General features: G+C 33.9%; 2 protein-coding genes across 2 annotated transcripts; one reads left to right on the top strand and one right to left on the bottom strand.

Annotated features, from left to right (window-relative positions):
• LOC18587154 (uncharacterized) lies at positions 1-3,782 on the top strand. The gene is made up of 2 exons (XM_088810504.1): positions 1-3,142; positions 3,352-3,782. The coding sequence occupies exons 1-2, from the start codon at positions 1-3 to the stop codon at positions 3,720-3,722; spliced, it is 3,513 nt and encodes a 1,170-aa protein (XP_088666630.1). The 3' UTR covers positions 3,723-3,782.
• A 677-nt stretch (positions 3,783-4,459) lies between these two features.
• LOC18587153 (Cyclophilin-like peptidyl-prolyl cis-trans isomerase family protein) lies at positions 4,460-7,407 on the bottom strand. Its single transcript, XM_007010844.3, has 6 exons — positions 7,142-7,407; positions 6,920-7,031; positions 6,377-6,469; positions 5,366-5,398; positions 4,947-5,003; positions 4,460-4,834 (listed from the first exon to the last, which is right to left on the bottom strand). Exons 1-6 carry the CDS (start codon positions 7,309-7,311, stop codon positions 4,724-4,726), a joined length of 576 nt encoding a protein of 191 aa, XP_007010906.3. The 5' UTR covers positions 7,312-7,407; the 3' UTR covers positions 4,460-4,723.
• Positions 7,408-14,580: the final 7,173 nt, after the last annotated feature.

The raw sequence follows: 14,580 nt of genomic DNA, 5'->3' as shown, positions 1-14,580 counted from the left end.
ATGGCTTCTTCGTCCTTGATGTTTTGGCAATACTTCTTCTTTCTCAGCCTTGTATTGATTCAGCCTTTCCTTGTCTTTACTTCATCTAGAGGCAATAATGAAACAGAGGCTCTTCTAAGATGGAAAGCTAGTCTTGACAACACAAGCCAAAGGTTGCTTTCTTCGTGGGTTGGAGACAGTCCCTGCACATGGGTCGGAATAGCTTGTGACAAAGGCGGTAGCATCACCAATCTAAGTCTTCCAAATTCAGGTTTGAGAGGTACACTTCGCAGTCTCAACTTCTTTTCCCTGCCTAACCTGATGGGGCTTGGCCTTCGTAATAACTCATTGTATGGGGGCCTTCCTTCACAGATTGGTAATCTTTCCAAACTTTCCTTCCTTGACTTGTCATACAATGATTTCTCTGGGAATATTCCTTCTGAAATAGGCTTGTTGACAAGCCTTAATGTGATTACCCTTGGTAGAAATCATTTTAGTGGTAACATTCCACAAGCAATAGGAAGGTTGAGTTCAGTTTCTGAGATCTATTTCTATGATAACAATCTAAGTGGTTCAATTCCAGCTTCTATAGGAAGCTTGCAAAATTTATCCAAGCTTTATCTTAATGGAAACCGACTCAACGGTTCTATACCTGTAGAAGTTGGGAACCTTTCCAAGCTCATCGACCTTGAGTTGCAATTCAATAATCTCTCTGGAAGTATTCCATCAGAAATAGGAAATTTGCGTTCACTTTCTCAACTTTACCTTCATGAAAACTATCTGACTGGTCCAATGCCTATTTCTATGGGAAACTTGCAAAATTTATCCCGACTTATCCTCGTCAACAATAGGCTCAATGGGTCCATACCTAAAGAAGTTGGAATGATGAGATCACTCACCATGCTTGATTTTTCAAGAAACAACATAACTGGTCCTATTCCAGCATCTATAGGAAAGTTAACTAACTTGGTGTGGTTTTATCTGTACCGTAATGACCTCTCTGGTTCTATCCCCGATGAAATAGGATTGCTTGCATCTCTTGGAACATTACAGTTGCAAAGAAATAATCTCACTGGTGTCATCCCTGCTTCCATAGGAAATTTGGTAAGGCTTGAAGAGTTGTACCTTTTTGCTAATCAATTATCAGGTTCCATTCCTCTAACAATTAAGAATCTTACTCGTTTGGAAATAGTAGAGTTGTTTGATAACCATCTCAGTGGTCAACTACCTGCTCAAGAGGTAGGAGTGCTTGAATCTCTCACTTCACTCCATGTGGCCGGCAATATGCTTTTTGGCCCAATTCCTCAAGAGGTAGGAATGCTCAAGTCTCTCACTGTGCTCAATTTACAAATGAACAATTTTTCTGGTTCAATCCCTGTTTCCATAGGAAATTTGACGAGGCTTAGTTACTTACATCTTTCATATAATCATTTATCAGATCCTATTCCTCCAACACTTAACAATCTTACTCATTTGGAATCATTACAATTGACTGAAAACCATCTCAGTGGTCAATTACCGGAGAATGTATGCATCAATGGGTTACTGTCTCGTCTTATAGCGCACAACAACAATTTAACGGGCCAAATTCCATTAAGTTTGAGAAATTGCACAAGCTTAGTCAGAGTTAGGCTTCATGGAAACCAACTTACAGGGAATATATCTGAAGCCTTCGGCATATATCCCAACTTAGATTATATGGAATTAAGCAACAACAAATTTTATGGGGAACTTTCTCCCAATTGGGGACAATGTCGTAATCTAACAAGTCTAAAAATCTCCAACAACAACATTTCTGGTGTAATACCTGTTGAGTTAGCACAGGCAACTCAATTACATGAAATTGATCTCTCTTCAAATCATCTAAACGATGAGATTCCGAAGGAATTTGGAAGGTTGACACTATTGTTGAATCTTTTGCTAAATGGAAACAAACTTTCAGGAAAAATTCCGGTAGAGATTGGAAGGTTGTCAAATTTGAAGCATCTAAATTTGGCATCTAACAATCTGACTGGACGCATTCCTGAACAACTCGGAGAGTGCATCAAGCTAGTGAAGTTGAATCTAAGTAGAAACCAAATCGGTGAAAGTATTCCTTCAACAATCGGTAACATATATGCTCTTGAAGCTCTTGATTTGAGTCATAACCTTTTGATTGGAGAGATACCAAGGCCATTTGGGAAATTACAAAACTTAGAACTGCTGAATCTTTCTCATAATATGCTTTCCGGTTTCATTCCATCTAGTTTTGATGATTGGCGTAGCTTGACAGCTGTGGATTTATCCCACAATCTTTTGGAAGGCCCTTTGCCTGACAGAAAAGCTTTCCATAATGCTCCATTTGATGCCTATAGAAACAACAGAGGGCTCTGCGGCAATGCAACAGGTCTAATACCCTGTGATCCTACTCCTACAAATAAAGCCCAAAAGAGAAAAACCAATAGAGTTGTGGTCTTAATTGTACTCCCAATCTTGGGTACTCTAGTTGGTTTATTTATTTTGGTTGGAGGCTTTTTAATTCTTTTTCGAAGGATTTGGAAGAGAAAATTTAAGCCAAAGGAGGAACAATCCGAAGATATTTTTGCAATATGGGGATACGATGGAGAAATACTCTACGAAAGCATCATTGAAGCAACAGAAGATTTCAGCTCCACCTATTGCATCGGTTCAGGAGGATATGGAAATGTTTATAGAGTTGTGCTGCCAACAGGTCGAGTAGTTGCTGTGAAGAAACTTCATCAATCTGAAGATTGCATGCCGATCAACCTGAAAGCTTTCCAAAGTGAAATTCGTGTTTTGGCAAGTATAAGGCATCGGAACATTGTGAAGCTATATGGGTTTTGTACAAATGCTGAGCACTCGTTTTTGGTTTATGAGTTGGTGGAAAGGGGATGCTTGAGAATGGTCTTAAGTGTTGAGGAAAAAGCAATGGAATTTGATTGGAATAAGAGGTTAAACGTTGTTAGAGGGTTAGCCAATGCTTTGTCTTATATGCACCATGACTGCTCACCATCAATTATCCATCGAGACATTTCCAGCAACAATGTTCTTCTGGATTTGGATTATGAAGCTCATGTTTCGGACTTTGGCACAGCTAGGCTTCTAAAGCCTGACTCATCCAATTGGACCTCAGTTGCTGGTACCTTTGGATATGTAGCTCCAGGTATGTAGTTTGTCCCAATGAAGCTTCGTAATTAACATATATCACCTAATTAGTTTCTACTTTATATTTTTATGTTATTGTTCAATTATGTAGCTAAGGATTCGAGGATATTCATTTACTCTAGCTCTAACAAGTCTTATGATTTGTCTTTAATTGATATGTTATTCTCACCAAGGGCATGATTAGATTAATCAAATCTCTTTTTGTAGAGTTGGCTTATACAATGGAAGTGAATGAAAAATGCGACGTCTACAGTTTCGGTGTGGTGGCTCTGGAAATACTGATGGGAAGACATCCTGGAGATCTTATTTCAAGTTTGTCATCATCATCATCTTCCTCATCGCAACCAAACTGCCAACAGAGTTTATTGAAGGATGTCATAGACCAACGCCTCTCACTTCCAGTAGACGACGTTGAGAACAATGTGGTCTCTGTTGCAAAGCTAGCATTTGCGTGCTTGCATATCAATCGGCAACTTCGCCCAACAATGCTTCAAGTTTCTCAAGCCCTTGCCAGTCAACGGCTTCGATTGTCCAAGCCTTTGTTGATGATAGAGTTGCGAGAATTGTTTTGTTATTAAGTGTGTTGGTGAGGTGCTGACCATTTAAACATTCAACATTGTTAGTCTTGATATTTTGATAAAGGGAAATTTCGATTTTATTTTTTAATATAGAGATTATATATCAATCAATAAATTAAATATTCAAGTGCAAGTACTTTCGATTTTAATAAGCATCTTTTTTTTCGATTTTAATAAGCATCTTTGTAGTATCAAGGTCTGTTTGATGAATGATGTGTATTTAGCTTCCTATTTCAAGGTTCCACTATGCGAGAAGCCTAATACATTAGAAAGAATAAAAGATTTGAGACATTGCTTATAGACAGTTTTGAGAGTTCCTCTAAACCTTACTGGGATGGCTAAGTGTATTCATTTCCATGGATGCCTACAATTTATTTCAATAATGATTTTATCATTGTATTTTTCAATTTTGTTCTGTTTGCTTGTTTGATTATCACTACAAAACCCCAGTGATCAAAACCTTATTATTGAAAAATAAATGATATCAAGCTACTGGTACTAGAACTTCATTAAAAACTTCCAACTAAAAGAGTAGCCTCGTTGAGCAAGAAAACTTTTCCCACAATAGAAAATGGAGTATGGCAGTCTATCAAGACCCAAATATACTCAATCAGTAATCTCACCGGGTAGTTTGCGTTATTTTCTTCATGTTAAAACAACAGTTAAACAAATCTCCTGGGCTAGCCAGAAGAGCCATAAAGATCAATGTAGCTCTACAGCACCTTAACTTACAAGTGTTTCAATAATTCAGTGTTCCAATTTATTTTGCGGTACTTCAACCATCCGTATTATCTATTTAATGTTCCCATTCTCGCCAAGCATTTAGCATTACAGTGCAAACATTGTCGACATTCCAATGCCAACATCTTTGCCATCAAGTATTTTGGGCCAAAGGGGAAAACTCTGTATTAAAGTCAACAGATCCAGAGGAAATTAACTCTAAATGGTTACAGCAAGATTTATGGTTTAGTCTTCAGCATATGTGTTAATGATATCGAGTTTTACATTTCCCCACACTCAGCTATAATGCATGGTAGTTTAGGCCTGTTGTTGGGTCCAGTAGCCACATTCTCTATCTTCCGAACAACAAGAAGACTATCTCCAAGCACCCTCTACAAGACAATCGACAAAAACAATTCTTTGTCATTTCTAAGAATACTATTTAACTGGCAAAAAGGTGGGGAAATCTGGACATATTCTGCACTAAAAGATCAGAGAACATACCCCAAATACAACATGCTTATTATCAAGCCACTCGCATTTTGCACATGTGACAAAAAACTGCAGTTAATAAATGCTAAAATCAATATAACAGAAAAGTTTATAATAGTAAACAAAATGATGGAAGTTTTACCAAGAACTCTTAGAAATCTTATCCAAGTGAAAAAACTAGATGTGCTTGAAGCATTTGCAATAGCCATGCTTCCATGAAATCTCAATTCACCTAACTGAGAGTGTGCAGCCAGAGAAATACATGTAACCCAGATTTGGTACAAGTAGCAACATTGTAGTATTTTGTGTCCCTTTAATGTGAGGAAACACTTGGTCATTACTCATTCTGTGTGCATGAAAGGGCAATGGCGTTTTTTACATATATGAATTGCATGTGTGTGTCCATGTGCATGCATGCAAGAGAGAGTTACCTGACAACCATTCGTGTTTGGTCCACTGTTTGCCTGCAATGGAAAAAGTAAAAGAATATGCATTTAGTAAAAGTTAAGGGAAAAGGTGGGAAAAAGAGACGGTGGGGGGAAGGATGCATTCAACACCAACTTTATCAACAAAAGAGAGGTAAGGTGGAGAACATCAGGGACTGGAGTAGAGAAGCTATGAAAATCAAGGCACCCAGCAAGATTTTCAAGATTTTCCAACAAAAATCTTTTCTGGGGAAGCTGCCACTTATAATTTTTCTCAATCAATCCCAAATGAAAACAGCACGCAAACATCATGAAAGAAGTCAATGCTTTCCATACCTTCCTTCAATTAAATGCAGTATTTAAAAAAATGAAGATGTAATTAACTACTTGGATACTGACACTGATGTCACTAAGAAACTCTCTTTTACAACATAAAGCAACTTGTTTTGAAGCTCTAAAAATACACTTGACTCCATAGTCCTACCAAAGGGCAAATATTCCTATTCCCCAGTCATAACATAAATGACCAAATAGGGGCCCTAAATTCTTAGAGCAGCAAATTCCTAGCCGCCACAAGAAGCCATGATTCAACAACAGTTGATAGTAAGGCCAAAAATAAAAGGTTGACACATGGAGACATAATTGTTTGTTAACCCACACAATAGATTCTGTATGACACTAATCAACAATGCAGCCCAACAACTGAGAGACTGGAATCCAGCAGAGTATGTGTCTAAAGCCTGATAAAAAATAAGCAAGCATTTATCTATACGGCCTTTGAGATCAGCAACTTGAATTAGTTCTAAAACCTAACACATTAACACTAAAACAACCTAAATGTCATGCATACATTAAGAGTTGATATGCATGCTAAGAGTTAAAACCTTAAATAATACACATACAACATAAAATAGTCAGGGAGAGACATTAAACCAAAACAGTTATTACATCTTTCAAAAATAGAGAAAGAGAAAAACTATATGTAGTTATTCAATATTTGATAGAAAAAAAGCATACCATTGATAGCAAACCAGGACCAGTGTGTTTGGCAATGAAATTTTCATCTTCAAACTTATGCCCATAAATGGATGTACATCCACTACCATCACCCTGCAAGGCAAGATCTTAATGTAACTATTGTATAACATAGTAGCAAATCAGTCTCAATATCTTTTATTTATCAACAAAGATTGCTTTTTTTTGGAACATCACCCTCTAATTTTTGAGTAAAAACTATCACTACTAGGAATACTTGCCCGCTCATTCAGGCTAGGGAAGTTCAATGAAGAATATAACAACAGCAAAACGACTACTTCAATCATATTTCCCTCAAAATTGTCAAGCCAAAATCCTTGACTGATATGCTGAAATTTAACAAGAGCATCACTCAAGATCACTCTGCGGAGCAACAGCTTAGGAGTATTACATGAAGAATTTACAGTCTCCAGGAACAGGAAATCTCAAGAAATCTGATTCTGGGTCACTCATTACTAACATGACTGAGGAGAGTAGCTAAGATTATCAATGCAGAGAGGAAAGTTCATGTAGTAAGCTACCAACCTTTAGAAAATCTCCAGCTTGAATCATAAAATCTTTGATGACCCTATGAAATTGGCAACCCTTGTAACCAACAGGGAGCCCTGCTTTCCTGTATTCGCCAGTACAGAGCTGCCTGCCAAATGGGAAAAAAAATTCAAAATAGAAATAGAAATTTACAGAAGTGAAATATAATCATCGAAATAGAAAAGAAAAAAAAAATAAGGGGAGGGAAGTGGGCAGGACCTGAAATTTTCGGCGGTTTTAGGGGCAATATCAGCGAAGAGTTCCATTTTGATTCGGCCGGCGGGGATGGAACCGATGGTTATGTCGAAAAATACGATTGGGTTTTTGGGGTTTGGTGGCCTCACGTGCCACTCCACTCCTCCACCGCCGCCTGCGCCTCCAGACGCCATCGCCGCCGTACGCGTCTCGCTTTCTTGCTCTCACAGTAAGAACTTTGTTGCTACAAGGTTTTAGTTTGCAGGCCTTTTGGTCTCTCGAGCAGCGCTGTCGGGATTTATTCTGGAATAAACACAATGTTTTCTATTTTCTTTTTTGTCATTTTCTAGCATAATACTAAACATACAATTATCTTTTTATTTGTTTCCATATTATGTTTTAATTTCTGATAAATTTCAATTGTTTTTATCAATTTTCAACTTAAAATTTTCATAATTATCATGCCTATGCAAAATAATGTTAAAATTTCATATTAAATTATATTATATTTATATAGTTGTACTTATTAATATTTTATAATACAATATTAATAAAAAATTATATAAATAGATATCATATTTAATCAATTATTAAAAATGTAAAATTCGATACCTAATCCATACCATACAATACATTTTATTGATTTTATCATACACAATTACTGCAAACCCCATTTTTTATGGTTTAAGGATTCGTTTTTGGAGCGATCAATGCAGCAAAGGACTTATTCTGAAAATTACTTTTGGAAGGACATGTTTTAGTTGAGAACAAGAAGGCTACATGAAACATTATGGTGATTAAGGATGAGTGATCCAACTCATAGATAATCTAGAGATTATACACAAAACTATCATATATAATTTTAGAAAAATCAATGAAAATCACTCGATTAAGAAAAGTGTTTAGATACTATTATTCTTTAAAAATAAATTAATATATTGATATCGTCGAAAAATTATAAAAAAGTACACATATAACATTTAATTCTTATAAAAAAATACAGGTGACATGTTTTGATTTTATTAATTGTTTTGCTTTTGTTCAATAGGTGAGGCAATTAGTACAAACAGTGTAACTAAGGAAGTTGATATGACATTAGCATTTTTTTATATATATCTTATGCAAATAATTAAAGTAATGTGTAATGATTGGACATTAAATGATCACACAACAATTAATGGCGTTCTAGTCTTCCATATTTTATAATGGAATATAACAAATAATGGTATAATTATTTTAAATGCCTTTCCAAATCAAAGGATAGTCCAACTGTTACAAATACCACTCAAAACAAGCACGTATTGGATGGCATCAAAATATAATAATTCACATATAAAGCAATCTGATGATCTCAAAATTAAGAAATTATATTTTCAAAAAAATTAAAAAATTACATACACAACTATCATATGATAATTTATTGTCTAGATATTTGACTGATACTACTAAATTCTTATAGTGAGTTATGTTCAATGAATTTGTTCATCCAAAAGGTATCCATGTTAGTTCAAGTATCTATACTTTAATCTATGATATCGATTGTTAACTTAATGAGTGAGGAATATAATATTGTGCTAGTCTCTTGACTTTATCAATATGCAGATCTTGATAAAATATTGACTAGAAACCTTCTAGGAATTTATACTTTGATGTAATAAAGATTTCATAATAATGACATTTTATAATTTTTTTTGCAAAACATATATGATTCCTTGGATTTTATTCTATTCAGTTGATATATACAAATCTTATGAAAATAAAGAGTGCCTTTTATTAAATATAAATACTTAAAATAAAAAATATATATATTGACTTGTAGTCGCAGGGCATGCATCTACACTAACAAAAAAGTGGTCTATGAAAAATATAAATTTTTTCTATGCTGACTTGTGACATTGCATGGTTTTGATCCCTTTCTCGTGTCTGGAGAGATATTCAACAAAGTGATATCTAATTTTATAAAATGTAGTTTGTTTCTTTGTGCAAGTAATGGTTCAAGGATTCATTTCTGGAGTGCTCAAGGGAATATAAAGGCCTTACTATGAAAAATGCCATTGGAAGTATATAAGCTTTAACTGAAAATAAAAACAAGTATTCAAATATTTTACTCATTGATTGGTGTATGGTTTTTCTATCTAAAAAATATGGTTCGAATTAATTTTCTTCTCTCAAGTAAAAAAAAACTAAATATAAAGACAATTACATTAACAATTATGGTGATTGGGTTATTAAAATGGTGGCAGTTCTATTTGATTAGGAAACTGAATTATAGAAGAACTTCATGACAATATTAAACTCACTCATTCTCTTTCCTTTGGCATCTGACAGAATTATTTAGTCTCACATGATAAATGGAGTCTTTAGCCCAAAATCCTTTCGGAAGGAGCTTGAAAAGTCAATAAACATGGAAGCTCCGACTGAGAGTTACATTTGGAAATGGATTGCTACTCCAAAAGTAAAAGCCTTCTGTTGGAAAGCACTATAAGAGGCAACATTACAAAGATTAACAGCTTACATAGGTTACCTAAGGAAGGAAGGCAACTATTGTGTTTTACATGATGAACCAGAATCGGTTGATTATCTTTTCTTCTTATATCCTTTCGTTTGGCATGCAAATGTAATAGCCGGTGAAACTTTTTTCAGGTGATTTCCATGTCTTTGAAATTGTTGTTCTAATCTTGTGGGGCTCTTTAATTACTAAGGAGAATCAGAAAGAGATTTGGAAAACTCTTTTTCATGAAATTTTTTGGTTAGCGCATTCAATCAGAACCTTTTTTATTTGACCAAGTAAGTAATTAGATCAGTATTAGGCTTAGATGGTGGTTAAAGGTCAAATATCCAAATTTGGATTTTGCGATTGTTTTATTAGTTTTAAAGTGATTATAGTTTTGAAATGACAAAAACTATGATCAATATTGCTTAAATGAGGTTTGAGCTTAAGTTCTTCATATTAAAAATCCCTATGCATTTGTTTTTGAAGTGTGTAAGTGTTTTGTATTAGTTTGGGTTTAAAATGAAGTATTTTTCATGAACGAAGCTACAGGGATTGATCTTTTTTACACAGAAGCTATTGGATCCCTTGCTACTTGCTAGGGATCGATCCCCCTTTGGGATTGATCCCTAACTCACAGATTTTCAAATTTGCAACTTAGGGATCAATATCAATCCCTCATAACCCTTAAACACATTTTCCCGCCAACCAATGGCTCTTTCCTCCATTCAATCATCCCCAACTGTTAAAGATTATGTTTCTATGGATTGAAGGAAATCTTGTACATAATCTAGATAAGTCATTATCTAGGATAAGTCATTATCCTAGATAATTAGCATAATTTAGATGAGTTAGATAGTTTCATATTTGAAATTAACTTCTTTATATTTAGAGTGATTATCAGCAAAACTTGTATATAAATATAAGCCTTGTACAGATTTCAATGAAATAAGAAAGAGTCATCAGAGTTCTTATTTTGGAAGTCTAAACTTTTAATTCTGGAAATCTAACTTTTCACATGGTGTCAGAGTCTTCCTTTGTCCTAACTTCTATAGATCCATTGTCACCTCACTTCTTATAAATTCAAAATTAGCTTCAACCAATTATGTTCCTTGGAGCTGGTCATTTCAATTGGCTCTATCCATCAGGAATAAATCTAGGTTTATCGATGGTACCATAAATCTCAAATTAACTTCAACCAATTATGTTCCTTGGAGCCGATCCTTTCAATTGGCTCTATCCATCAGGAACAAATTTGGTTTTATTGATGGTACCATACCTGAACCAATTAGGGATGATGATTCATACGTGCCATAGACTAGATGCAACAATTTGATTGTTGCTTGGTTGCTAGAGTCTATTTCCCCTCCTATTGCCTCAACAATCTTTTATATGAAATTTGCATCAAAAATTTGGGACACATTGAAAAGAAGATTCTTCTAATCAGATGATGTACAGGTATATGTAATTTATAATTCACGCTCTCAAATATATTACAAGGCATACGATCTGTAAATGAATATTTTACAGAACTTAATAGGATTTGGGAGGAACTTTGAAATTTTAGACCAATGCCTTATTGATCTTATGGTAAATGCAATCAAGAATGTTTTCATAAATACGTTCAATAGTGTCAAAGGGACAATGTCTTCGTTTTTTTTGCATGATCTCAGTGAGAGTTATGCAGCTTTAAGGTCTCAAAATTGTGATGATCAAGCCTTTTCCTTCACTTAAAATATTTATCTCAAGCAGGTGTTTTACATATAATTCATTTAAAATATATAAGTAAGCTATTACATAATAATATTATTAAAAAATCAAAGCAATAATGATATGATTATAGTGAATAAAAATAAAAATATTAAATTAATGATAATTACTAATGGATCTTTATTATGCATAATTGAATCAAATAATTTAAACAACATGCTTATATATTAACATATTTTATTAATAACACCAATATTAATTTACATTAAGATATAGAAACAAATATAAATGTTTTAGTTTATTATCTTTATCTAATTTTAGATCTTACCTTCATCGTGGTAGCTCTGCCTGGCATTAATTAATTATATATACCTAAACCAACAAGCCCAGAAAGTGATAGTTTTGGAAACACAACAGCATGGAGAAGTTGCTACACTTGGAAAAGACAATGAAGCGAAGGCTGTTGCCAAGTAGGAGCACATAGGGAGCTTCCTATGTGCATAATTAATTATATTTACTTTAGTCAATATTTATGATTCCCATGTATCATTGAATATAGTTAATTTATAGGCTATTGAATAGAGTATTTCAATTTCATTGCCCAAGTATTCATACCTATATTAAAAAATAAAAGACGAAACTAAATGATTTTCTCTTTTTTGTGTAAAAATCGTTAAAAGAGTCTAAAACTCTTAGAACCGAATCTAAAAAAACTCTTACTCACTCGTGTTTTAATAAATTATTTTATTCACTTGTATTTTAATAAAGTAAATGATAGAAAGTATATATTATTTCAAATTAGTTAAAAAAACTAAAGGACTCTAACTCTAAAATGAAAAAAAAAACATAAATTAAGAAATTAATTATCATGTGAGCAAAGACACAATGTTTGATTTAACTACTTGTATTTTTCATAATAATTGCATATATATATATATATATATATGAAATTATGTATTATCACATCACAAAAAATTATTTCATGCTATTTTTTTTGTCAAGGCATTTTTTTTATCTAAAAAGAGAGAATCTGAAACCAACTTTTGAAATAAAAATACATACATTTTGAATTAAATATTAGAAAACTCTTTTCAAAGTTATTGTAGTGTGGGCTACTCTCCCACTTCTTTTTTTCTATAAAAAAAAAAAAAGAGAAAGAAAGAAAGAAAATGATCAATAAGGATGCACTAGGAGCCAAGAGAAGAGATGAAGTGATACTCTTGATTAATCTCAAATTTAGATGCAAAGGAATCAGTTCTACGAGGACCTGGTCCATCATATTAAGGAAATTAAGAAATGAGAAGCAGAGGGGGAGGAGAGAACCACCAATCAAACATTAAAACCTACAAAATATCATGTAAAGCTTAAAAGATATGATACATAAATTCAAAATGACAGTAACAAATTTAAAAGCGAAACATCAAGGAAAAAAGATTGATATATAAATTCATCTCAAAATTAATACAGTAAACAAGAAAAAAAAAGTCTCTAAACATAACAAAATATAGAAATAAAATTTAGAAAACAAAACTGTCAATATCTTGCCTTTAAGTGCTAACAAACAAATCATCTGTGAAAATATACAATCAATAAACAATCAGTTCATTCATGCTCTTATCATCTGATTCATTTATCAAGGGAACAAAAAACAAACTAAGTTTGAAATAATCAAAAAGCAAATCCAGGTGATCCCCTTCTTTGGTCTTATTAGCAAGAGTGCACTTCAGAGCGGATTAGATTACCTACACTAAGAAGAAAATGATATCATCTCTTATGAAAAAGGATAGACCTAAATAAAAAACAGAAAAAATTATCATAGAAATATCTAACTCACCTGCAACTACTTTGGGTTGAGGATTTGACATTGCAAAATTAGTGTTTTTGGTCTTACAACATACCAATTACTCGGATGGAGGGTATGTGGCGCACTTTAGAGAAATCCTCTCCTTCTCTTCCATCTATCACTTGAATCCTCTCTACCAATGACCTCTTCATTCCCTTTAATTCCATTTCTTGGAGAGCAGTAATATACCTCAACCCTTCTGAAAAAATCCTCAAAATTTTAACATAGTCCAAACTTAAACTTCGCGACGAGGCATTGCGCCTTTTTCTATCTGCCACTCTTCTAACTCTTCTAAACAACTAATATAAAGAAAATCAAGTTGAAGGAACTCGTTGGAAGAGCAAACCATTTTAGTCCCCCTATATGAGTATTCCAATAAGCGGAGAGTCCTCAAATGAGGCAACTTTCCCAATACAGCCATTGGATCTTGGTTTATCTCACAGAACAACAAAGTTAACTTGGCAATGTTTGCTGGCAGAAAATTCAAAACATGATGGCTCGAATAAGGATCTTCTAGTATCACCCCTCTTAAGTCTAGTTTTGATAGGTGATGGCACTGAGAAAGGGGTTCCAAATTTGAGTCATGCAGTGGGATTGAAGTACACCGTAAGTGCAATGATGAAAGACGGTGTGATTCGATCAGTGCTTTTAGGAAAGGCTCCACATCTTTTGATCTCTCAAAACTTATTCCTAAACTCCGAATATTAGTCAAGCTGAGCGTTGCATTATTTTCAATTAAACTCTTGACCTGTATGTACTTTAAAGTTTCAACATTATTTAAAGTATCCTTTAGTATCAAAAAAATACATCTTAAAGTATGGCCTACTACAATATGCCTTAAACGTCTCAACCTGAATAAAACATTAAGAATTCTTGTTAATCCTTCATTTTGAATGAATAAAGAGTGTAAACTTTTCAGCTTGCTGATAGACTCTGGCAAGATGATGTCTCCTAAACATCTTAACCGCAAATACCTCAAATGATGTAGATTGCCAATTTCACTTGACACACGTCAGTTCCACACATTATTTCTCATGAGATTCAACACACTTAAGAATTTGAAATCATTGCATTTTGAAATGTGCAGTTTCATCAATTTTTCGTCTTGAAAGAGCAAAAGAAAACGTAAATTTGAATGTTTTCCCTTAAAAAAAACATACCTTTTGCTAGGATGAATAGCAATTCTTCATGCCATTGATGTTGTCAAGGTCACATGAAGAGAATTATCGTCGTTTTCTATCAATGAAGGCTGAATAATTCCCAAGAAATTCTCGTCTTGAGCTTTTTGCACGCACAAGTCCCTCAAGAGATCATGTATGTGACATGTTTTCACACCTGTTCTTGTATGGTCCATCTTGCCAACTTGAACCAAACATCTATTTATTAGCTCTTCTAAGAAATGTTCAGCTACATCCTCCA

The sequence above is a fragment of the Theobroma cacao genome, chromosome 10 (assembly GCF_053813885.1).
Source record: "Theobroma cacao isolate CCN51 chromosome 10, ASM5381388v1, whole genome shotgun sequence".
In the NCBI taxonomy this organism is placed as follows: domain Eukaryota; kingdom Viridiplantae; phylum Streptophyta; class Magnoliopsida; order Malvales; family Malvaceae; genus Theobroma; species Theobroma cacao.
Note: the sequence above shows the minus strand (reverse complement) of the source record. Positions and strands in the feature narration are given on the sequence as shown.

What these genes read in the sequence shown, in the direction of transcription:
- LOC18587153 (XM_007010844.3), bottom strand. Translation starts at nt 7,311, where the DNA reads ATGGCGTCTGGAGGCGCAGGCGGCGGTGGAGGAGTGGAGTGGCACGTG. An exon ending in CAAACACGAATGGTTGTCAG is followed by an intron (nt 5,004 to 5,365) that starts GTAACTCTCTCT and finishes TATTAACTGCAG; the next exon opens with TTTTTTGTCACATGTGCAAA. An exon ending in ATAAGCATGTTGTATTTGGG is followed by an intron (nt 4,835 to 4,946) that starts GTATGTTCTCTG and finishes ATTGTCTTGTAG; the next exon opens with AGGGTGCTTGGAGATAGTCT.
- LOC18587154 (XM_088810504.1), top strand. Translation starts at nt 1, where the DNA reads ATGGCTTCTTCGTCCTTGATGTTTTGGCAATACTTCTTCTTTCTCAGC. An exon ending in CTTTGGATATGTAGCTCCAG is followed by an intron (nt 3,143 to 3,351) that starts GTATGTAGTTTG and finishes CTCTTTTTGTAG; the next exon opens with AGTTGGCTTATACAATGGAA.